We start from the raw sequence: 25,040 nt of genomic DNA, 5'->3' as shown, positions 1-25,040 counted from the left end.
GGAGACTAAATCATAAAAGACACTGCAAGTTCAAGCCCGTTCTCTTTGTTCACCCAAACTGGGGAAAGCCAACTGCTATGTCATGAGAGTACACAGACAGTCTTGTAGAGAGACCCAAGAATTCATCTCAGTGGAGCACAAGATGGTAGAGGCATACATACACACATCACCCAGTTAGCCCTTCCCCAATTCCCACCCCATTTCCTTGCTAACTGCCATAATTATTACGGGATGTATACATGAAATATTGATTCATCATAAGAAAGTAGACAAATAACAATAAGACCAATCAGAGATAAAAGTTTAAATTAAGGAAAGAACACTAACAAAAAAGATAAGACACATTAAATCTAAAGAACTAATAAAACTGATATAGTCATCATAGCCTTACTGAGTTAAGTTAAAAAATAAAGTTAAAGATCTGAAAAACACAACAATACATAGAAGTTAAAAAATAATTATATGTATGTAAAAGGATCACCTATTGCAATGTAATTTTTAGAGAAATGGTTGATTTCCATAAAAACTAGAAACCAGCTGAACTGGCTCAAAAGAACAAGAAAATTCAAATAATGCATTAGCCCCATGCAGTTTTATAGCAGACTCTATCTCAACTTTCAAGAGCAAATAGTTTATTTAAACCCATGACTGCCAACCTTGGCTGCACATTAGAATCACATGGTTGATTGCAGTGTATAAACAAATTTGAGTTTGAGACCCAGAAATTAAAATTACTCCAAACAAGAGAAAAAAAAACTTTCTAGTTCATTTCATGAAACCAGAATAACCTTAATTTCAAAATTTGAGAAAGCATTCAGCAGTCTAAAATTATGTCTGTTTTCCATTGTGATTGATAGATTTTATTATATTTAAACTTCTTTTCTCTAGTTAATTCAAAATTTGTTGTAGATAGACCTTTGCAATCTCTGTCTTATTTCATGTGCACTATAAGCAAAGATTAATAAATTTCTTTAATTAAACTTATTTTTTCATAAAAATAGTAATGGTCACTAGGCCATTGACCTTATACAGCATACCTGATAGCTAAATAATTTTAGACTTTTTAAAACACCATGCATCTTCAAAGACTATGATTTGTGATAATGAATCTCATTCAATAAATTATGTTGCAGTATCTGAAAGTGATTCTAAAGTCCTGAAATTATACTGAACTCTTAAAAATATTAAGCCTCAAGGCAATGGCTTTAAAAAGGCAAGTCTTACTGATGTATAATATCTGTCTTGTTGGTTCAGTATTAGTCAAGTGGCTTTGTGCAGTTTGAATTAAAATACATTTTAGTCTTGGAATAATATGGGAACTAGAAAGCAAGATATAAATTAAGTTTATGGGACATGAGTTTTAGTTTGTGTTTTTTTTTTGTCTCTGCAGTACTAGGGATTAAACTCAGATGCAATCTACCTCTGAGCCACACCCACGGCCCTATTTGATTTTTATTTTTGAAACAGGGGCATGCTGTTACCATGCACTGGCCTCAAGCCAGCTATCTTCCTCTCTCAGTCTCCCAAGAACTGGAATTACAGCCGTGTATCATCATGCCCACTATAATCTTTGGGTATTTAGACTTCTGGCTACTGAGATTTCTCTGGATTTCCTTCAAAGAAACAAAAACTGATACTCTAACCCAGCCTTTACTCAGTTCCACTAAACCAAACTGAGTCATTCTGCAAGTGATAACAAACCATCTCTGACTTTGAGATTAAGTTGATAAATAAAGAAAACCCATGGCCGGGCGTGGTGGCGCACGTTTATAATCCCCGCGCTTGGGAGGCAGAGACAGGAGGATCGCGCAGGTTCGAAGCCAGCCGTGCTGGCTTAGGAGACCCTGTTTCCAAAAATAAAATAGGTCTGGGAGTGTAGTCCGGAGATAGATGGGCTTCCAGGAACCCCAGTACCACCAAAAAAAAAAAAAAAAAAAGAAAAAAAAAAGAAAACCCAGAGTAACTAAAATTCAGAATAGTATTCAGATGACTTGTGGGAGAAAGAAGTAGCAGATCACAACTAAGTAACTTGATCAGAGACAAAAAGAGTTCTGTATATTCTCACCTATTTTCTATTGAAGCATTTTAAAAGAGATATCTGGAAGTTATTTGAATATATTTGGACAATTTCCCAAGGCACATTAAATAATAACCTCTGGACCTCAACTCTGCATTAGTTTTTTATTCTTTTGCGAACCCTCAGAGGTCTATTCTGATTGTAACATACTGCCTTCCTCTGAAAAGAAAAGTCGATCACTGTGGCAGTGTGAAGCATCTCAGTGAGAGAGAATAAAGAAAATGTTTGATTACCTTCACAGCTGGACAGTTATGGGCGTGGGGTGTGGAGGATGATGAAGAAGAGAGAAAGAAAAGGAAAACAGGACAGCTCAGCTTCCACTGGACAGCATCAGTATGATATCCGTGGGGTTAAGAGTTAATTAGCTTCTCTCTGTCCATATGCATCTTCTTCAGCTTCAGGAGGTCGCCACTCACAGCATCAATTTAACAAACTAATTTGCCAATACTTGATCTAAAATTTCAGGCTTTCTATTTAATGAAGGAAAATGTCTTGTAATTTTAGCAAGGGCGAGGCTCTGAATGAAGTATTTCAATTTGGTCACTCTAATTAAGCAAAAGTAGCTGATTAGAATTAACATTTTCATAAAATAAAATCTAAAAATATGACCTGGATAATGATATGTAAATTGCTTCACTTGATGATAAAATTATACTTGAAGTCATGTAAAGTTGAGATGCCCTTTTAAGCAAAGGTCTGTCATGGTTAAGAATGTGGTACCTATGGAGGAAGAATCCTTTTCTGACCCAGATGGGATTATGTGAGCTGAAGTGTTTCAGCACTCACTAAGGTACTAAATGATACAATTTTAAGGGTAATCAAATATTCAAGAAACCAAAATCTCATAATAATATATCAAAAATAATCAGTGGGCTAGCTGCAGTGGCACACACCTGAAATCTCAGCTATGAAACAAGAGTATCACAAGTTCGAGGCAGCCTAGGCACCTTAGCAATATCCTGTTTCAAAATAAAAATAAAAAGACTAAGGAGGATGTGGCTCTGTGGTAGAGTTCCCTGGGTTTGTTCAGTCCCCAGTACTAAACAAAAGAAGAATAAGAAGATGAAGTTGAAGAAGAAGAAGAAAAAGAAGAAGAAGAAGAAGAAGAAGAAGAAGAAGAAGAAGAAGAAGAAGAAGAGAAAGTCATTAGCACAAACCCCATCGTTCATTGCAGTATACCACGAAAAGAATGTGCAATAATAAAATCTTTCCTGAACCTCCAAACTTTCCTTCATGATCTAGGCACTTATTCACCTATTAAACTTCTTTGAAAAGATTGTAAAAAATGTCACCTCTTCTAAGAAGTTAGTTGTCCCACCAGAGAGCTCCTGTGGAGCTCCATGTTTATCCCAATCACAACACCTCCTGTCTTTCTATAAGTCAACTCCCCACTAAATTGTGATCTCTTGGAGGCTAACTACTGTGTCTTGGTCATGCTATATTGCCAAGACTTGAGAGAGTACCTCATACAGAATAGGTGTTTAATAAATGTATGTGAAATGAATTAATTTTGTATTCATCTTTGTGTGTTCCTATCACTTTTATGTGATGCCTTGAAAAATATAAATTTCAAATAAATTTTTCTATGATCAGTTATAATGATAGAAGTCTTATGTCAAAATAACCATTTGGGCAAAAAGAATAATATGGTGAAGGCAGTTCAATGACCCTACATTAAAACTTCCTCTCAAACTCTGCCCTTAGTTAGTCTAGACCAAACCCCCGCCCTATAGTCCTTTTCATACTGTGCTGGATAAAAGAACTAATGGGGAAGAAAGTATCTAGCAGAACACGAATTAAAGGCTGAATAAGAAAGTTGCCTTCTGCAACTTAGTGAGACCCTTTCAAAATAAAGAATAAAAATTGGGCTGGGGATGTAGCTCAGAGGTAGAATGCCCCTGGGTTCCATCCCAGTATCACACACAAAAAATATTTGTGCCCTTAATTCAAAGTCTGAGGTTTTCTTAGCTTCTCTTTTGGGTTGATGGAGAGAATCAAACATAGTATAACATAAACGTTGGTTCTTTATAGCCCCTTAAGTCCCCAACAGGATGTATTTGCCAAGATATTCCCCACAATCTAAGTTCTGTTTTTTCTTTAAAATAATAATAAATAAAAATAAATAAATGTACTACTACTAGCTCATTCTTACTCTATTTATTTCTAGGGCATTCTACCTCTGGACTACATTCCAGCTCTGAGTCTTGCTAAGTTGCAGAGGCTGGCCTCAAACCTGAAATCCTCCTACCTTGGCCTCCCATGTACTTGGATCATAGGCATGCACCACCACACCCAGCTTAGTAGCTAGTTCTAAATAGAAGCTTGGAAGCCTCTGGATTAAAACAATAAGACTCAATCTTATGGCTCTTATCAGCAAGCCACATGTGATTAGGATACAGTGAGCTGCTGTTGAGAACAAATACTACAGTGAGAATCAGAGACCATCACAGAAATACTACCATTTCTTAAAGTGATTGTTTAGGGCCTACTTATGCACTTGCTGTAATCCCTGAGCAGGCAACCTTCGTATCTGATGCCAGAAAGAGGAACCCACCACCTCCTCCTCTCCAGTCACTTGAGATGTTCTTCATTCTTTACTCCTCGTCTACTTTGCTGGTCTATCAGTCTTCTCTCAATTGATCTTTCTTCATGTTCTGTCATCTTTCTATATCTGAGACCCAATAATGATGTTCGCTCATACTGTAAGCATTACTTAAATGAATTTTCCAGACCACTGAAGCTTACTCTTTTAAAATACCTTTTTAAATTACTTTAAGCATTTTCATTGGAAGTTTTTTTTTTAACATGCTATTTGTTCCCTTTACTTCTTAATAGAGAAAATGCCATAAAACTGAAAACGTTGAGTGTACAGGCTCATCCATCTAAACATCCCCTCGGGCACTTCTGGGAGGTTTGAACTCCTTTCCCCATAGTCAATGAACATTTCTATTTCATTTTCTACTTCTTTTCTATAGTTATATATTTCCTCTGTCGGGAAGAGTTTTATTTCTTATTACTATCATTATATCTGACTCTCATCTCTTCCTCTCCCGCTCTCTAATCTGCTGTGAAGTAGGTACTCAGACAGGCAACCTTGTGTGAATCTTTTGTGAGAAAAGATTTCCCTGATACTTGATCATGGACCTTTGAGTAAGGGCCTAGTGTCTGTCCTGTGAGTAAAGTTTATTGGATCTGTGACAACTATTTCAAGAGCTCAGAGACCCTACTTAGTAAATTGTGAGTTTGAGACCATATGAATGATAAGTGAAGATAAGGAAAGTAGACTGGTGTTTGACATCTGGATAGGTGGGGTATCACTGTCACTTGTATTATTATAGACAAATCATTTCCAGAACTGTTTGTATTCATGGTTTTAGGTAATACTACACTCATGCAGTTTATTATCATTCTGTATTTTTTCTTTTATGGGGGTACTGGGAATTGAACCCAGGGATATTTTATCTCAGAGCTAAACCCCTAGTCCTATTTCATTTTTATTTTTAAACAGGGTCTTGCTAGGTTCATGAGAGTCTCACTACTTGCTGAGACTGTCCTTGAACCTACGATCTTCCTGTCTCAGCCTCCCAAGTACTGGATTACAGCCATATACCACCATATCCAGCTTCACTCTGCAGAAAAAAGCCTGGTATGGTGGTACATGCCTATAATTCCAGTACTTGGGAGGCTGAGGCAAGAGAATACAGGTTCAAGACCAGCCTCAGCAACATAGCGAGATTTTCAGTAACCTAGTGAGACCCTGTTTCAAAAAAGAAATACTGGGTTCAATTCCCAATTCCACAAAGCTAAAGACAAAAAAAGATGAGAGAGAAACGGAAAAAGTGTTGACTTTTGTAATTTAGAGGAACCTCCTCAGATGTACATTTTGCCCTTTCCATTCACTGCCTTTGTCTTAAGACATTCATTTGCCATAAGCTAAGTGACCCAGGAGTAGCATTACAACTTTATCCTGTCATTTTACCTTCTTAGGTAACCATCTTTTCAGTTCCTTTTTTCCTAGTAAGAGAGAGTAATGTCTTTACTCAGTAATCACAAATTCTTTTAAAATAACCATAGTTTCAGAACTTTTGTTGTCCCTATGTTGAAAATATAAATAAATTATATTGGTGATCAGCTCCCTCCCCCACTGCTTTATCACAGTCTATTTTCTTCTTTCTTTCTTTCTTTCTTTCTTTCTTTCTTTCTTTCTTTCTTTCTCTTTCTTTCTCTTTCTTTCTTTCTTTCTTTCTTTCTTTCTTTCTTTCTTTCTTTCTTTCTTTCTTTCTTTATTCATTTGGTGGTACTGGGGTTCCTGGAAGCCGTTCTACCTCCGGGCTACACTCCCAGATCTATTTTATACATTTTTATGGGAAACAGGGTCTCTTAAGCCAGAGCGGCTGGCTTCGAACCTGTGAGATCCTCCTGTCTCTGCCTCCCAAGCACAGGGATGACAAGTGTGCACCACCATGCCCACCACACCCAGCTATTTTCTTCCTTTGTTAAAAAAAATGTTGTTGTACACCAACCATAAATCCACTGAAAAAGAAATTCAGAGAACACTTCCACTCATGATCTTCCACAAAAAAATAAAATGCTTAGGAATAAACTTGACCAAGGAGGTAAAAGATCTATACAAAGAAAATTATAAAACACTGAAAAAAAATTGAAGAAGATCTTAGAAGATGGAAGGATCGTCCATGTTCATGGATTGGCAGAATAAATATCATTAAAATGGCCATCCTTCCAAAAGTGATCTACAGATTAAACACACTGCCCTTTAAACTACCAAGATCATTCCTCACAGACATAGAAAAATCAGTTCTTAAATTTTTATCTGGAATAACAAAAATCCCGGAATAGCCAAGGTAGTTCTCAGCAACAAAAACCATGCAGGAGGAATCACAATACCTGGCTTTAAACTATACTACAAAACCATTGTAATAAAAACAGCATGGTACTGGCAAAAAAAACCAGATACATAGACCAATGGAGCAGAATAGAAGACCCAGAAACAAGTCTACACACCTTCAGCCAATTGATTTTTGACAAAGGGGCCAAAAAACATACACTGGAGAAAATTGGAAATTAATGCCACTTTCTCACCCTGTACAAAAGTCAATTCAAGATGGATCAAAGACTTGGAAATCAAACCAGAGGCCTTGAAGCTCCTTGAAGAGGGCATAGGTCCAACACTGCAACATATAGGCACAGACAAACAATTTCTCAACAAGATCCCAAAGGCACAACAAATTAAAAGGCAAATCAACACGTGGGATTGCATGAAACTGAAGAGCTTCTGTTCAGCAAAGGAAACTGTCAAGAACCTCAATCGAGAACCAACAGAATGGGAGAAGATTTTTGCCACCTACACCACCAATAGAGGACTAATACCTAGAATATACAGAGAACTCAAGAAACTCAACACCAAGAAAACAAAGCATCCAATAACAAAATGGGCAAACGAACCAAATAGACACTTCACAAAAGAAGAAATTCAAATGGCCAATAAATGCATGAAAAAATGCTCAACATCACTGGCAATCAGAGAGATGCAAATCAAAACTACCCTGAGATTTCACCTAACTCCAACTAGAATGGCCATCATTCAAAACACAAACAACAACAGATGCTGGCGAGGATGTGGAGAAGTGGGAACTCTAAGACACTGTTGGTGGGATTGCAAATTAGTGCAACCACTTTGGAAAACAGTATGGAGAATCCTCAGAAGAATGGGAACAAATCTACCATTTGATCCAGCAATACCACTTCTGGGTATCTACCCAAAAGATAGGAAACCAAAATACCAAACTAATGCATGTGTATCTATGTTCATAGCTGCACAATTCACCATAGCCAAACTATGGAACCAGCCAAGATGTCCATCAACAGATGAATGGATTACAAAACTGTGGGATATATACACAATTGAATTTTACTCAGCCATCAAAAAAAAATTCAATTACATCATTGTCAGGGAAATGGATGGAACTGGAGGACATTATGCTAAGTGAGATTAGTCAATCACAAAAAATAAGAAATCAGATGCTTTCCCTAATATGTGAGAGTTAGGGAGAAATGGGTCATAGGAGGAACTCTAGATGAAAAAGGAAATCCTACAGAGGAGCAAACAAGACAGCCTAAAGGAGGAGAAAGGTTGGGGGAAGAGGAAAGTCTCTAAAATACACAATGTACTTAAACATATCAAAGTCAACCACTAAGCCAAGCAAGGGAAGGATGGAACATGAGGGAATGGGGTGGGAATTGGGTAGGGGTTAAATCAGTGATGTATACATGTATGTACACACATGTTTTTTACCCCAATATGATATATGAATATAATGCACCAATAAAAAATTAAAAATAAATAAATAAATGTTGTATATATTTTAAGTATACAACACATGTTATACAATATATACAGAAGTGCAAAGGTAACTATAGTGGGGCAAATTAGCATATCCATTTTCTCACATAGTTGGCTTTCTTTGGTTTTTGTGGCAAAGGCAACTAAAATTGACCAATTAACATGTATCCCATACACAGTACAGTTTTATTACCTAGAGTACTCATGTTGTACATTAGCTCTCTTCTCAGTATTTTTCTTTCCTTTACTAATTTTAGTAGTAGTAGTAGTAGTAGTAGTAGTAGTAGTAGTAATAGTAGTTGTAGTAGGTATTGAACCCAAGAACATTCTACTTCTGAGCTATACCCCCAGCCTTACTTTATGTTTTATTTAGAAATAGGTTCTCACCAAATAGCTTAGAGTCTCACTAACTTGCTGAGGCTACCTTAAAGTCTGTAATCCTCCTGTTCCAGCCTCCCAATACTAGGACTTCAGGCAGGCACCACCATGCCTGACTTCTTTTCTGTTTCTTAAAGTGAAATCTTCTTGTCATCCATGGCTCTTCCCTCAATTTCCACTGTTAAATCAAGCAATTTATCTGTGTGGTTCATTCAACATTTGAGATACATTATTCCTTCTTCTTACTCAAACCTGCCAAAATTCTTGATTCTTACAAAAAACCTGCCATGGTTCTTGATTGCTTGTTTTTCAAACATCCTTTTCACTTACCTCCGCCCAACCCATTCCGAATATAATAGAATGGTGCCTTACTGTGCCATTGCCAGGCTCAATATCTCCACTTCCTGAACACTGTTAGCTCTCAAAATATTTCTTGCTTTCATCTGAATGCTATATTTTCACCTTTATTCCCTTTTATAGCACTTCTTCCCACACACCTCCTCCTGTTCAATCTTTACATTAGCACCTTCCAGTTTTATATGCTCCATATAATTTTGCCAATGCAATTAAAAATATCTCAAAATATTCCCTGTTCTCATTTCTCTACTCTGGGGTTCTATCCGTGATCACGCCTTAATATTGTCAACTACCTCTTGAGCAATTTTCCTTTCTAAATGCCTTGGAATTTAGTGGCTATTTTCCTAATTTAATTTAATCAACTATTTCCCCTTTTATATATTTTCCAAAGCCTCTAAAAATTACCTTTTTATTGTTCTCTATATTCCCCACTCCTCTCCTCCTTCTTCAGATTGTAATGTCAACAATAGAAGGACTGAACTCTTCAACTTATTAAGAAAGAATTCTCTCTGTAAATATGGGCCCCCTTTAAGGATGCTAGTGAAGTCCTGATTCCTGAAGCTCTCTGGAGGGAAAGGACCTATTTCTTCCCAGGACAATCACTTTCTCTACAAAACAACACTTTGCCACTTGTCACCCTCCTTTCATAGTGTAGGACCTGACTAGACTTCCTTTCCAGACCCTGATCTATCAATCCATGTGAACAACTATTATGAGTGTGATGTAGAATGCTCCTCAAAGAAGCTCATGTGTTAGACAGTACAAGCAGGTTCAGAGATGGGAGATGGCTTGAGGAGGTGGATCACTGGAAACTTGGTATTAGAGAGTGCATCTATCCCTGGTGTGTGTGTGTGTGTGTGTCTGTCTGTCTGTCTGTCTGTCTGTCTGTCTCTTTTTCTCCTTTATGGTTGGCTGGCTAACTGGCATAAACTAAAAGGGGCTTTTCACCCTCTGCCATGTCCCAAGGCCCTTTGGTCTCTGCCTTGGAGCCAGCTAACCATAAATTGAAACCTCTAAAACCATGAGCTAAATAAACCTTTCTTCGTCTAAATTATGCTTGTCAGGTATTTTGGTCACAGCTCCAAAAAGCTAACTAAGACACCAACCCATTTAATACACTTGCTTTCCAGGTTCTTACTTCCTCATCACCAACATTCTTTTTCACTCACTCCAGCTGCTTATCTTCTGGACTCCACCTCAGACCCTCTTATTCTCCTTGGTCTACTTCCCCAAGACTGTATACTCTTTCAACTTCCCAAGGGCCTCCCTCATCCCAAGACAGTGGGCTTCCTGGCCTTGGGGAACATTTAAATCCCTCAATTCCCCTATTTATCTCAATTGACCGGCCCATCTGGACCCCTCTTCCTTCTCCTCCCCAGCTTGAGTTTTGCAGCTAACATTCAGCACCTTGAGATGAATAAATGCAGTAATAAAAAACAGACATTCAGAAGACCAGTATCAAAGAGTACCACAATGAGTCAGGCATGGTGGTGCACGCCTATAATACCAGAACTTGGGAAGTGGAGATAGGAGGATTACAATTCGAAGCCAGCCTCAGGAACTTAGCAAAACCCTGCTTCCAAACAAAAATAAAAAAAGGTTGGAAATGTAACTCCAAGGTGGAATGCCCCTGTGGGTTCAATCTCCAGCACCACACACACACACACACACACACACACACACACACACACACACAAAATACCACAGTGAAGGCAGGGATCTCCAGATCAGTTTTCCACATATCATCAGTTGTCCCAGAAGCAAACACTCAAGTTGCAACTTTTGGCTTAGAGAGAAAAACAAATCTGGTAAAAGAGATGCAGAAGGAACCTCCATGCTAGCCAAGATGCCGTGTGCCCTCTGTGCTGGCTCTCATGAGCAAAAATGCAATAAATTGAGGTAGATCATAGCACTGGAAAAGGAACTGAGCCCATAGGTGATGAATCAAGGTAGGGAAGAGAGCAATTAGAACTTACTATGGGAAAGTCCTTTCCTGCATAATTAGTGTGAACTGGAAGAAAAGACTGGTATATGACATGTTCATTTATGAACAAGATAAAAATAAAATAAACAAACTGCTTCCTTCTCCATCCTGTACTTCCTAGACATTTATGACACAAAAACAATAAATATAATCAAATACACATTCTAATGGATATACAGGTAACAGTAATTTTGAACAAAAACCCTAATTAAATCTTAAACAAATTTTATGAGATGTGTAAAAAATAAAAAACAATATGCCTCTATTAATCTGTGTTTCTTCAATAACAAAGTTATATTGTACCTGTACTTGTACATATCTCTAATAAACTAATATTATCTGTCCTTGGACTGCCTTACCCCAGTAAAACTGCAAATATTTAGCAAAATACTTACTTTATAGAAGATCAGAAAAAGGTCATCCAGTTTCCCATGTAGATCACCTAGAAAGCAAATGAAAGTTACTGGTCAATAAGAAACAAGACAATGTCTATTTTGTACAGAATTTTAAAATTCAAATGTTCTTGGGTGTTCTCAGGATATTAGGTTTTTACTCTATGGTGACAATAATTCAACCAATAGTTTCCACCTTATTTTTCTTTTATGCTCCTCTAGGGGGAAGAGAGGTTGGTATTACAGTTACCTCTTCTCTAGATAATGATGCAGGGCTTCAGTTACTCTGAGCCAAGCACTATATTAAGGATTATACATGTAATATCTTGTTCAATTCTTACAACTACTCTATGAGATGAGTACTGTTTTCATCATTCTCATTTTCTAAATGAGGCTCAGAGTGCAGTAACTTATGCAGTTCTCCAGCTACCAAATACCAGAGCTGGGATTCAAACCTGACTATTACTCTGTACTGCCTACACTTATAAACCCTAGGAGAAGAGCAATAGTATCTATCTCAGTTGATATTAAAATCCAAAAGGTGAACCATAGTACCTAGTGAATTGTAGGCACTCAACAAATACATTTAGTTGCTAAATGCAAAGGTTTTTAAAGACATATTTTAAAGAATATGCTCCAACAGTAGCATCTGAAACATAAAATTGTAGCTAGTTGACATTTGTGTGTGTGTGTGTGTGTGTGTGTGTGTGTGTGTGTGTGTGTTACTAGAGAATGAACCCACAGGCATTCCACCACTAAGGTACACCTTCAGCCCTATTTTTAAATTTTGAAACAGGGTCTCACTACATTGCTGATGTACTTGCTAAATCACTGAAGCTGGCCTCAAAATTGTGATCCGTCTGTCTCCGCTTCCCAAGTACTAGTATTATAGGCATGCACTACCATGCCCAACTGTGATACTTGACATTCTTTTTTGATTTTATAGTTATAGAAAATAAAAATGAAAGCCAACTAAAGGAAATCATATGAATTTATGAAGCAACTAATTAAAAATAACAGCGACTATGTAAATATTCAAAAGCCCTGTTTGGATATTTTTAGGTAAAATATGTGTTTCATAAGCTTCATTCATAGATTTTTATTCTTCATATCAAACTTAATTATAATATAATTTAATTTAGGAATGCTTTTACTAACTTTGCTTAAAATCCCACAACCAAGATTAATCAAATATATGCAATAGAAGACTCTAATTTCACTGAGAATAAGAAAATTAAAATCCTACATCACTAGCATTTACTTATAAAATGACTACAATATTAGCAATAAGATTAAGAGCATATTAATGTTACTATTGCTGTCATGAAGTTTCACTGTAAAGCTAAGGAAATAAAATTGGAAGGACTTTTTATCAGTTTAATATATTTTGTTAACTACTTTATATTCCCAATTTTATTCAGAGTGACTTGTTTTTCAAAGGTTTGGGTAGCTAGGTACAGTGGAACATACCTGCAACCCTAATATTTGGGAGGCCAAGAAAGAAAGATTATAGGTTCAAGTCCAGTGAGCAGTAACATAGTGAGACTGTTTCTAAATAAAAAACTAAAATAGGTCTGGAGGTAGAGCTTAGAGGTAAAATGCCCCAAGGTTCAACTCCAAATGTCACAAATTAAAATAAAATAAATAAAAAATAAGGCTGTGGGTTTATTCCAGAGGCAAAAATGTTCCTGGGTTTAAACTCCAGTACCCCCCAACAAAAAATATTTGGATATATAGAATTGTAATAGCTTGAATGCTAAAATCCAAACTTTCAGCATCTTAAGAATTGAAGATCCTGGGTTCGATTCCCAGCACAGGGGAAAAACACACATACATACAGTTGAGGCTATAATTTGTAATTTCTAGTTTGACAGCAAAAGAAAAAGTTATGCCAGCGGAAGATAGACACAAAGATATTCTACTGCAAACAAAAACATAAACGTAGAATTGGTTATAATTTATAACATAACTGTAGATTAAAAACTATATTTTCATACATGCTAAAAACTACAGGGTATTTTAGATGTACATGTAAAATGCATCTTGAAAACAAAATAATGGTAAATATTTAACATAATTTATCTCCCTTTCCTAATACTATTTTAAAAACAAAATGGTTTGGGAAACAATCTCAACTTTAAATTTTATTTTATTTTAATTTTGTGTGTCATGCTGGGGATAGAACCCAGGGCATTCTACCTCCAAACTAAACCTTTAGCACTATTTTTTATTCTGTATTTTGAAACAGGGTCCCCTGAGTTGCAGAGGCACTTAAAAACTGCTGAGGCTGGCCGTGAACTTATGATTTTCCTGTCTCAGCCCCCTAAGTACTAGGATTATATGCGTGTACCACCATACCCAGCTAAATTTTATTGTAAATGATGCCCAAATTGTAAGTGTTCAGTGGGCTATTAAAGACAGAAATTAATAAAACCTATGTTAAGAGCACCTAATGATCTTGGCTTTCTCCTCTACCCATGGTGCTACATGGAAAAAGTCTGGAAATAAATATCCAAGTGAGAGCAATCCTTAAATGAATGGAACTGTACAATCTACCTATTCTCCAGTCTTTGTTTTATGAGGAAAATGGAATCATTAGCCAGACAAGTGCATGATGGAAACTAGGAGAGAAGATATGATGCACCCTCTAACCTGAGATACAGGAGACCTGATTTTTTTTTGTGTGTGGAGGGGTGCGGGGGATAGAACCCAGGGGCTTTCTACCTCTGGGCTACACTCCCAGACCTATTTTATAATTTATTTGGAAACAGGGTCTCACTAAGTTGATGAGAGCTTCACTAAGTAGCTGAGGCTGGCCTCGAACCTGTGCAATCCTCCTGTCTCAGCCTCCCAAGTACTGGGAGTACAAGTGTGTGCCACCACACCCGGCCAGGAGACTTAATTTTTAACTCTCACCCTGGCTCTAACTAGCTTAATAAGTTTTTGAGAAAAAGAAGTTATGAAGTAGAAGTTCATGGAAGGCAATACAATCTATTCTCTGGGCCTCAATTTCACCCATGAGAGCAAGGGCTATATAGGGCTGGGGCTGTAGCTCAGTGGTAGAGTGCTTACCTAGCAGGTGTGAGGTCCTAGGTTCCATCCCCAGCACCACCAAAAGAAAATGAAGGAGAGAAGAAAAGAAGGGAGGAAAAAAGAAATGGGGAGAAGAGAAATGAAAAATAAAAAAGAACAAGGGATAGACTAGACCATCTCTATGAGAAACTTTTGGTTCTTTGTGTGGGAGTGGTACATGGGATTAAATCCAGGGTCGTTCTGCCTATGATCTATACTCCCAGTCCTGTTTTATTTTTTGTTTTTTGGGGGATTCTTATAAATTTATATATCATTTTGATAAATTACAAAATAAATATGTTCATAACAATATATTTAAAACAAAGGTAAAAAATCTACTAACATAAATCAGAGATCTTATCAAGTAGCAAGAGAAATACATAACTTTGAAGCACAAAGGAAGCTGGGAGACCAAGAACATTAATTCAATTATCTTTGCTATTTAGAATATACTCTCAACAATACTGGATACAAAGTCCTCTAACAACTGTATGTACATACATTTTTTTTTTACAAAACAGAGTCTCACTAGATTGCCCTTGCTGTGATCCTCCTGTCTCAACCTCCCAAGTACAGGGATTATAGGTGTGTGCCACTATGCCTGGCTCTTTCAAATCTTATACAGTGAGATTCCAAGACTCCATACACTCTAAATAATTTTTGTCTTCTTCCAGATCTTTTTAGCCGACAATATGTCTGCAATGGCAACTAGAGTTATAATGGAAGATTATGGGAGCAGATTTCACTCTCTGGTCTGCTATATATAGTCTAATAAAAACCTAGTGCTTGCTACATGGGCGTTACAGGTTGGCATGATTTCCCAAGACTTATGACCCAAGGTTCTTTATTTCCATGAAACTTAAGGCCTAGTAAGCCCTTGGATCAAAGACCTCCATACTGAGTTGTACCATCCACTAGTCAGAGATATGGTGGCCTGATTAGGTTGGAATTGAATCATTAGAGGTCTTAGAAAACCTGATTCAGGGCATGTCATGAGGTGTGCACTGCTACATCATCAAGTTCCTATCATCATTATTAGGTGCTAGAAATGGAGATGGTTTAATTAGATTGTCAAATCCACTTCTACCTGCCAGAGTAAAATAAACACAGGCTAAAATTGATTTGGAAAATAACAATCACTGTTTTAGAACCTCAAGGCTTAATTAGAAGTTAAGGGAATTGCTGTTCCTTCCACGCACTCCACTCCCAGACAGTTGCAAGCATGCTGGGCACCAACTGTGATGAATTTCAATGTGTACTGTTTCTTGAAGCAATATCCTGCCAGGCTGGCCTATATGATAACAAAATCTCAAGTCTTGTTATTTAGAAGAACAAGAAACAGATTTCTGGGACATTCCCACTCTTCTAAAAGCTACAGAAACTAGTTGGAAAAAATCTAAACAGCAGCCAAGGGCAGAAAAGAATTTAATCTCTACCCTGCCTTAAGTTTTTCTCTTCCCAGCATAAGTAGTATGCAGAGACCTACCTAGAAAAAGCAACATGGAACAAAGATAATGAGAGCTAGTCAGAGGGCAAAGAAAGCTTATTCCACCCATGGATGGTTTTCCATATTAAAATGCTGTCTGCCTTTATAAAAAGCTATGAGTTCTTTAATTTCTCACATAATTAATTCCTGCCAGCTGGCATGCAAAGCAAAGACAAGATGGGGAACAGTACTATCATGATAGATAATTCTATATTAACATTTTTCCCTTAACACAGTCCAATTTACGCAATTTTCAAGTTAGGCAAATGATGTAGGACCAAGAGGCTCCTAAATATTAATTTAATGACTTTACTCTGAAACTTACCACAGATTGTTATCTCTTTGGAGGGATAAGTTCGTATGTGAGTGAAATTCGGCATTTGCTTCAGTATTTTCCTGGCTTCAAATAACACCTCTAAAACATAATGAGCATTAAGTATCTGTGAGGGGGAAGCAGAGGAAATAGAGATTATGAATCAGGAAGAAAGACATAACCGTGTAGAAAACTATAAAAGCAAAGCATATGAACACATTTTAGGTTGCCATATTTCAGGATAACCTCGAAATTCTTCTCACATAGACTATTCTAGCACGGTGTCTGGCATATAAAAAACCCTCAGTAGATATTTGTAATTGAATGAATGAATGGTTCCTAAGACATTTGTACTCTCATGTTCTCTGTTGACATCATCTATTTGGAGAATGTTTTGGTTCTGAGAGCCAAATTGAAGTGATGAGAAGAGAAGGGACTCACTTGCCCTAAGGAAATGATCAGACAAAATGATAATAGAAGTGAAAGGAAAAAAGAGACAGAGAATAATAAAGGGAAAGAAAAGCAGAGTATGTTGAAGAAGTATCACTTTTCATTTTCTGGGACATCCTGTCACGTGGAATGAAAATTAGGTGTTGCTGAGCTCAGAGATGTCACTAGGAGACAGACAAACTCCCAGGGAACTCCTGCATTGAGCCTCCCAGATATGGTTCCAGTATTCAGTGTACAACCTTGAGTATGCTTAGAATGGCAAGCACATTTATATATAAGTCTAACCAAAAACCATATTCCAAACCCAAATAAAACAATTGGATTATCATGTATTAATGACTATTTATGCCATATTCTCTTACAGTTATAGTGATGAGATCATTGCTTTGCATAAATTTACTGGTTTTCTCCCCAGGCATTTTTTTAATTCAATGTGTCTCTATAATGGGGGTCTGCTTCCAACATTAGCAGCTAATAGATAGCCTATTTCAAAGCTGATGTTTTTCTTCCCCTCTTTTCCTCCTCCACCTCTTCTCCTCTTGTTAACAAGTAACAGGCTCTTATCAGTTTACTGACCAAATGATAGAAAACTAGACACCTAGCACCTGTGAGTCTGAAAATCAACTCAGGGACAACTTAGACATGAATTGTATAAGCTTGTCTCTTCTGACAAGTCCCTGTGACGTGGGGAAGAGCTAACTCTTAAAAGGGAATTGATGCCTTTGGGGAGAACACAGGATTTGATTCTGAACTATTAAGGTCCTGTCTTCTGTTTGTTAGCAAATCAATAAATTTATTTTTCCTTCTTCCCAAAGGTTTGTGCCAATTATTTGATTTGGAAAATTGGGGTAAGTACCAGAATTTGTTTTTTCTATTTCTACTTTTTTAAGCCATAAACTATTACAAATATACACTCTAAAATATAATATAGCAGAGATATGGGTACCACATGAATCTATCAGCTGTTAACACAACTTTAAAATTTTGGACTAAAGCCAGGAATGGTGGCACACACTTGTAATCTCAGTACTTGGGAGGCTAAGAGAGGAGAATAGCAGGTTCTCGGCCAGCCTCAGCTACTTAGTGAGGCCTTCCACAATTTAGTGAGACCGTTTTAAAATAAAGAATAAAAGCTGGGTGTGGTGGCGCATGCTTGTAATCCCGCGCTTGGGAGGTGGAGACAGGAGGATCACACAGGTTTGAAGCCAGCCACGCTGGCTTAAGAGATCCTGTTTCCAAAAATTAAAAAAGTATAAAATAGGTCTGGGAGTGTAGCCCGGAAGTAGAAGGGCTTCCAGGAACCCCAGTACCACCAAAAAATAAAAATAAATAAAAATAAATTAAATAAAATAAAGAATAAAAATAGGGCTGGTGGGTGTTGCTTGGAGGTAGAATGCTTCTGGGTTTAATCTCCAGTATCACACAAAAAAAATTGGACTATTTAGTCTAATATGGCAACCAGTAGCCACATGGGCTATCAGGCTAGAAATGGGATAGTTTAAAATGAAATGTGTTATAAGTGCAAAATTCAGAGACTAAGTATGAAAACAAAAAGTAAAATGTCACAATCACTTTTAGAATGACTACATAATTAAATAATGTATTATATATTGAGTTAAAGTACATTCCTAAAATTGGTTTCACTTGTTTTCTTTTTTAATATGACTACTGGAAAATTCTAACTCTATGACTCACATTTTATTTCTACCGGACAGAACTGGTTTTGATTACTGAAGGCTGAGAAAAGAGTCATTGCTACATTTATTTCAGATACTGCTCTGCATATAGGATTGAGAGCAGGTTAGAACCCTTTGGATCAATACTGTCTCATGGTGCTCTGAACGTTCCAATATCATAGCTATTAAAATAAATTATTTTTATTTAAGATACATGATTTACATTTTGAGAATTTTCATTATTAAACAATTTTCAAAAAGGCAGGAAACAGGATTTGTAGCAACATATGAATTAGAACAAAAGAAAAGGACCCCTGGGTCATGATTGGGGAAGAGAGACCCATACTTCCTAAGTCTTTTTCTCACAAACACATTCTAAATCAAGTTAAACTATAGCTTGAATAAGGACTTGAATGTGAACTTTTCCTCAACCACATTTTGAAAGAATGGGCAAACCATTTTTGTTTAATGCTTTTTTTCAGTTCACACATTTAATCTATTGATTTCCAATGATGTCTTCAGTATTACCTTAACTTGTCATTATAGCTTTTCTGGTCGATTTGTAGTACTAATCAGAGTAATTACGGTCTGAAAAGGTAATTGTGGTTTTTTTTTTTTTAATTTAAACTAAGAGCCAGGAGCAGTGACACACACCTATAAAATCAATACTTGGGAGGCTTAGAAAAAAGGTCCATAAGTTCATGGCTAGTTTTGAACACTTAGTGAGACTGTTTCAAAATAAAAAATAAAGAAGGATTTCAAATATAAAGATCAGTATGGAGGTTCTTCAAAAGACTGAACAGAACCACTATATGACCCATCTATACCACACCTCAGTATCTACCCAAAAAATAAATGAGGTCAGAATACAATAGTGATACATGCATATCCTTTTTTATAGTGGTATAATTCACAATAATCAAATTATGGAACCAAACTAGGTGTTCATCAACAGATGAATGGATAAAGAAAATGTAGTATATATACACAATAAAATTTTACTCAGCCATAAAGAACAAAATTAAGTCATTTGCAGGAAAATGGGTGAAACTAAAAATATTATGCTGAGATCAGCCAGTCTTAGAAAGTCAAGGTTCCTATATTTTCTCTCAAATGTGAAAGCTAGAGAGAAAACAGAAAATGAAAGGGACTTAAGTTAAATGAGAAAAGGGAACAACAAAATAGTGGAAGGGGATATCAGGAGGGAGGTAAGGAGGGGACAAATGTGGCTTGAGGAAGGAAATAGTTCAAATAATACTTGCTATGTCCATATATAAATGTATTGCTACCAATTTCAGTAACATGATAAGGAATGAAGCAGAGTAGAGTGGGATGTGGAAAAAATACACCAAGTGATGTTTGCACATATGTTTGTATCACATTGAACCTCAATAGGAAGTATAATTAAAATGTCCCAAAGTAAAAAAGGGCAGGGGTGTATCTTAATGGTAGCATGCCATGGGTATAATTCCTAGTATCACAAAAACAAATAAGTAAATACATAAATTAAAAATTATTTAATTAATTCGTTAATTAACACATAGTCATCAAGAATGTCTTGAAACCACAGAAAATCCTTAGTATTAAAATATATTTTTGAAAAAGGAAATCCTATAGAGGATCAAACAAGGCAACCTAAATGAGGGGATGGAAGGGGGGAAGAAGGAAAATCTCTAAAACACACAATGTACTTAAACATATCGAAGTCAACCACTAAGCCAAGCAAGGGAAGGAGGGATGGGGAGGGAATGGGGTGGGAATTGGGTAGGGGTTAAATCAGTGATGTGTACATGTATGTACACACAAGCTTTTTTACCCCAATATGATGTATGAATATAATGCACCAATACAAAATAAAAAAATAAAATATAAAAAAATAAAATATATTTTCTGTAGACCTCCAGGAAGATGGTGACTTAGGGAAGCAGCACAACACAAATATGCTGACACTCTATTGCTGTGGAAATAGCATAATGATGAGAGAAAAAAACACAGTAAAAAAATTGAACAAAGTAATAAAAAATTGAAAGGAGGCAGAAACAAAGCCAGAAAACAAACGGGACAGAAAAGTACCCTGCCTACCTCCACCAGGCAATGGCTGGGGCCACAAGGGCTGCAGCAGAGCCATCTTGCCTGTGCTGGGACTATCTCCTTCAGAGACACCCCAGCTAAAAAGCCAGTAACTTGATGCAAAGTAAGCAGCTGCAGCTCATTGGAATTGTAAGCAGTAACCACCTTGCCCCACGCTCCACGCTCCACAGAAATTTTACTGACCAGAAACCCAGCTAGAACCTGTGGCAGTGGTGACTCAGCTCACTGTGTCCTGCCGAGATACAGAATGGTGCTCAATAGCATCATAAGTGAACTAGTCATACCCGAGGGAGACCACTCAGTGTGGCCACAGGGACTTGCACTGCAAGTGATAGACTTACAGGGTCTGAAACTTGGCAGTTCACCTGGTGAAGGCAGGGATAGAGTCTCTTATCGGGCACAGCTGAGGCACAGAGTAATATACAGCCCTCAGGGAAAATCAGGCAAAAGGGCCTACAGTTCACAGGACACAGAGATCTAGTATGACCTCTGGAGATGGCCACAGACTACCCAATCATGGTGACAGGGAAGAAATCAGACCAACCCAGCCCTATCTGTGGAGAACTCAGATTCCTATATATACACTTGGTCTGGTCCCAGTAGCACCCACCACCTATTTAGGTGGAGAGAGATGCATGTTCAGGATCTATGGAAAGCATGGAGACCTACGCTTAAACTAGATTCAGCCCCAATAATACCCACTGCCTAAATAAACAGAAAGACACTCAGGGACAGACCCTGTGGAGAGCTCAGAGATCCAGGCTTGCAGTGGGAGAGGCACTACTGGCATTCAGCATCTGCAGAGACAGACAAAAACACCAGACCAGGGACCCAATCATTGTAGAACAAAAGGTGGGGCTATCAGCTGGCATCATTGCTTTGGTTACAGAGCAAATGAGAGCTCTTGGAACATGTTTGAGAACCTAATATAAAAATGTAAAACTTACATGGCTGAAAAAAATCCTCACAGACCCAGGAGGACTACAGAAGCCAAGTCTGCTCTTTACTCTTATATTTATAGGGTTGTTTTGTTTTGTTTTTTGTTTTTTTTTTGTGTGTGTGTGTGTGTGATTGTGTGCTCTCTTCCCTACCCCTTTTACAAGCTCCTTCTTTGATATCTACTCTCTTCTCTCCACCCTTTTTTTCTTTTCTTTTCATTGTCTTGTATTAAATTCACATATCACTATACTTATAGACTGTAAACTGGTTACTAGAATCCTCCTATATATTTACTATCTCTAATCTCTACTTTGTATTATCTTACTACACTCAAAATCTCCTTATACTTGATCCTATCTGCTACTTTACCCTATTCTTATGTTTACTACTCTAGCACCTTCCTTCTCACTTAACATTCACCATTTAATACAACACAACTTACCCTTGTATATACCAGCTAACATCTACAGAGTGAGAGAAAGCTATCAAAAGTAACAAACTGAATGCACAGTATATAATTTAGAAAAAAATAGTTTGACTGCATGAATTGGACTGAATAAATATGGGCCAATTTTAAAAGAGCTGACCTAAGAATAATAGGCACAGAATAGGGAATAGATGTTGAAACCAAAGGGATCAAAAATCTTTTGAAAGACTTAATATCAGAAAATTATCCAAACATAGAAAAAGAGGTGTAGAAATACACCAGTATGAGAAACATATAGAACTCCCTTTAAAAAAAGTCAGAGGAAGGGTTCACTATGTCACATAATAGTCACATAGAGGCCAAGGAGAGAATCTTAAAGGCAACAAAAGCAAAAGACCAAGTGACATTCAGAGGCAAACCAAGTAGAATCACTTCAGACTTCCCAAATCCTACCCAACAAATCTATCTCTCAAATTTGATGGGGAAATAAAAATCTTCCACAACAAACAGAAGCTGAAAGAATTTATATCTTCCAAACCAGCACTAGAGAAGATAAAGAGATTAACTGCAAAGAAGAAATAAGTAATAAACACCAGAATCAGAGAAACAATAATTTCCATCAAACAACTAAGCAAAGAACAAACACTACCCCACACAGAAGTTAAAATTCAAAATGTTAGTAATTTAAAAACATCTCTCAATAATCACACTGAACATAAATGGCCTCAATTCTCCAATAAAACGATATAAGATGGCAAAACAGACTAAAAACCACAATCCATCTATATGCTGCTGCCTACAAGAATCACACTTCACAAGTAAAAATAGTCACAAACTAAAGGTGAAGGGTTGGATCAAAGTAATCCATGCCAATGGAACTTGAAAACAAGCAGGAGTAGCAACTATGATATGAGACATATTAGACTTCAAGCCCAAGTTTATCAGAAGAGACCAAGTGGGTCACTTTTTACTGGTAAAAGGAAGAATCCAGTAAGAGGAAATAACAATAGTCAACATTTAAGCCCCAAACATAGGTACAGCCACTTTCATAAAACAAACTCTTTGTGACATTAAGTCATATATAGATCCCAATACAATAATACTGGTAGGCTTCAACATTCCTCTTACATTGCTTGACTAATTTTCTAGACAAAAGGTCAGTAAAGATGCTTCAGACCAAAAATCACCACCAATCAAATGGACCTATTAGACACATACAGAATATTCCACCCAACTGCAGCAGAGTTCACATTTTTCTCATCTGCTCATGGAATCTTCAAAATAGGCCACATCCTGGGCCACAAAGTGAGCACTAGAAAATTACAAAAAAAAATAGGACATACTCCCTTGCATCTTTTCAGACCACCGTGGAATGAAATTAGAAATCAACTTTAAGAAGACTCAGAGTAACCACATAAATACATGGAGACTGAACACCATACTGCTAAATGAGGAATGGGTCATAGAAGAGGTAAGGAGTGAAATTAGAAATTCTTAGAAACAAATGAAAATAGAGACACAACATGCCAGGCTTAGTGGCACACTCTTGTGATCACAGCATTTGGGAGGCTAAAACTGGAGGACTGTGGTTCGCAGACAGCCTCAGCTACATAGCAAGGCCCTTAGCAACTCAGTGAAACCCTGTTTCAAAATAAAAAATAAAAAAAAATAGAGTCATGACATATCAAAACTTCTGGGACACCTTGAAGACAGTATTAAGAGGAAAATTCATACCACTGAGGCAGCATATGAAGAACAGAAAATGAAAAAATATAAGCTGATGTTAACCCTCAAAGCCCTTTGAAAACAGGAACAGTTTAACACCAAAGCCAATAGAAGACAGAAAATTATTAAATTAGAACAGAAATAAGTAGTGAATTAAAAAACAACATAAAAATCAACAAAACCAAAAGCTGTTTTAAAAAAAGACAAATTATTAGCCAACCTAACCAAAAAAAAGAATCAATCCAAATTACTAAAATAATAAATGAAAAAGGAGATATTACCACTGACAGTATGGAAATTCAGAGGAATATCAGAAGCTACTTTTAAAAACTATACTCCAGCAAAATGAAAAATCTAGAAGAAATTGACAAATTTCTAGACTGAGTCAAGAAGATATAAAAATGTTAATTGACCAATAGCAATCAAAGAGATTTTAGCAGCAATAAAGAGCCTAACATTGAACAAAAGCCCACGACCAGATGGCTTCCCAAGTGAATTTTATAAGACCTTTATAAAAGAGGTAATCCCAATACTCTGCAATCTAGTCTATGAAGTAGAAAGAAATGAGACTCACCCAAATACATCCTATGAAGCTATCATCACATTAATACCAAAACCAAATAAAGACAGCTTAATGAAAGAAAATTATAGTCCTATATTGTTGATGGACTTAGATACAAAACTGCTAAACAAAATACTAGCAACACTCATTTAAAACCACATCCGGAAAATCATACACCATGATCAAGTAGGGTTCATTCCAAGGATGCAAGGCTGGTTCAACATATGAAAATCAATCAATATAATTTATCACATAAACAGAATCAAAGACAAAAATCACATGATAATTCCAATAGGTACTGAAAAACATTTGATAAAATCCAACACTCATTTATGCTAAAAGCACTGCAGAGAATTGGAATGGAAGGAACATACCTCAACATCATAAAAGCAATATACAATAGGCCCACAGCCAACATCATATTAAACAAGGAAAACCTACAATAATTCCCCTGAAAAACAAGAACAAGACAAGGATGTCCATTATCACCACTTCTTTTCAATATAGTACTTGAGACTCTAGCCAGAACAATAAGGCAAGAGACACAAAAAATAAAAATAAAAATTGGATGCTTTCCTTAATATGCGGAAGCTAGGGAGAAAATGGGCCATAGGAAAACCTCTAGACAAAGGAGAAGCCATAGATGAGCAAATAAAGCAACATAACTGAGGAGAATGGGAGAGGGGAAGAAGTAAATTCCCTAATGTACATTATATACATTCACAAACATATCAAAGTCAATCACTAAGC

General features: G+C 36.8%; 1 protein-coding gene across 1 annotated transcript in view; it reads right to left on the bottom strand.

Annotated features, from left to right (window-relative positions):
- The window catches only part of PPEF1 (protein phosphatase with EF-hand domain 1), a gene marked incomplete at both ends in the record, with an annotated part of 113,448 nt that overhangs the window by 46,830 nt on the left and 41,578 nt on the right, over nt 1–25,040 (bottom strand). The window contains 2 exons of the mRNA XM_080718805.1: nt 11,553–11,599; nt 16,433–16,547. Of these exons, the coding sequence (XP_080574931.1) occupies nt 11,553–11,599; nt 16,433–16,547 (162 nt within the window). The remainder of the gene's footprint in view (nt 1–11,552; nt 11,600–16,432; nt 16,548–25,040) is intronic.

Source organism: Muscardinus avellanarius, assembly GCF_963383645.1.
Source record: "Muscardinus avellanarius genome assembly, chromosome: X".
NCBI classification, from domain to species: domain Eukaryota; kingdom Metazoa; phylum Chordata; class Mammalia; order Rodentia; family Gliridae; genus Muscardinus; species Muscardinus avellanarius.
This window is presented reverse-complemented; position numbering and strand designations above follow the sequence as displayed.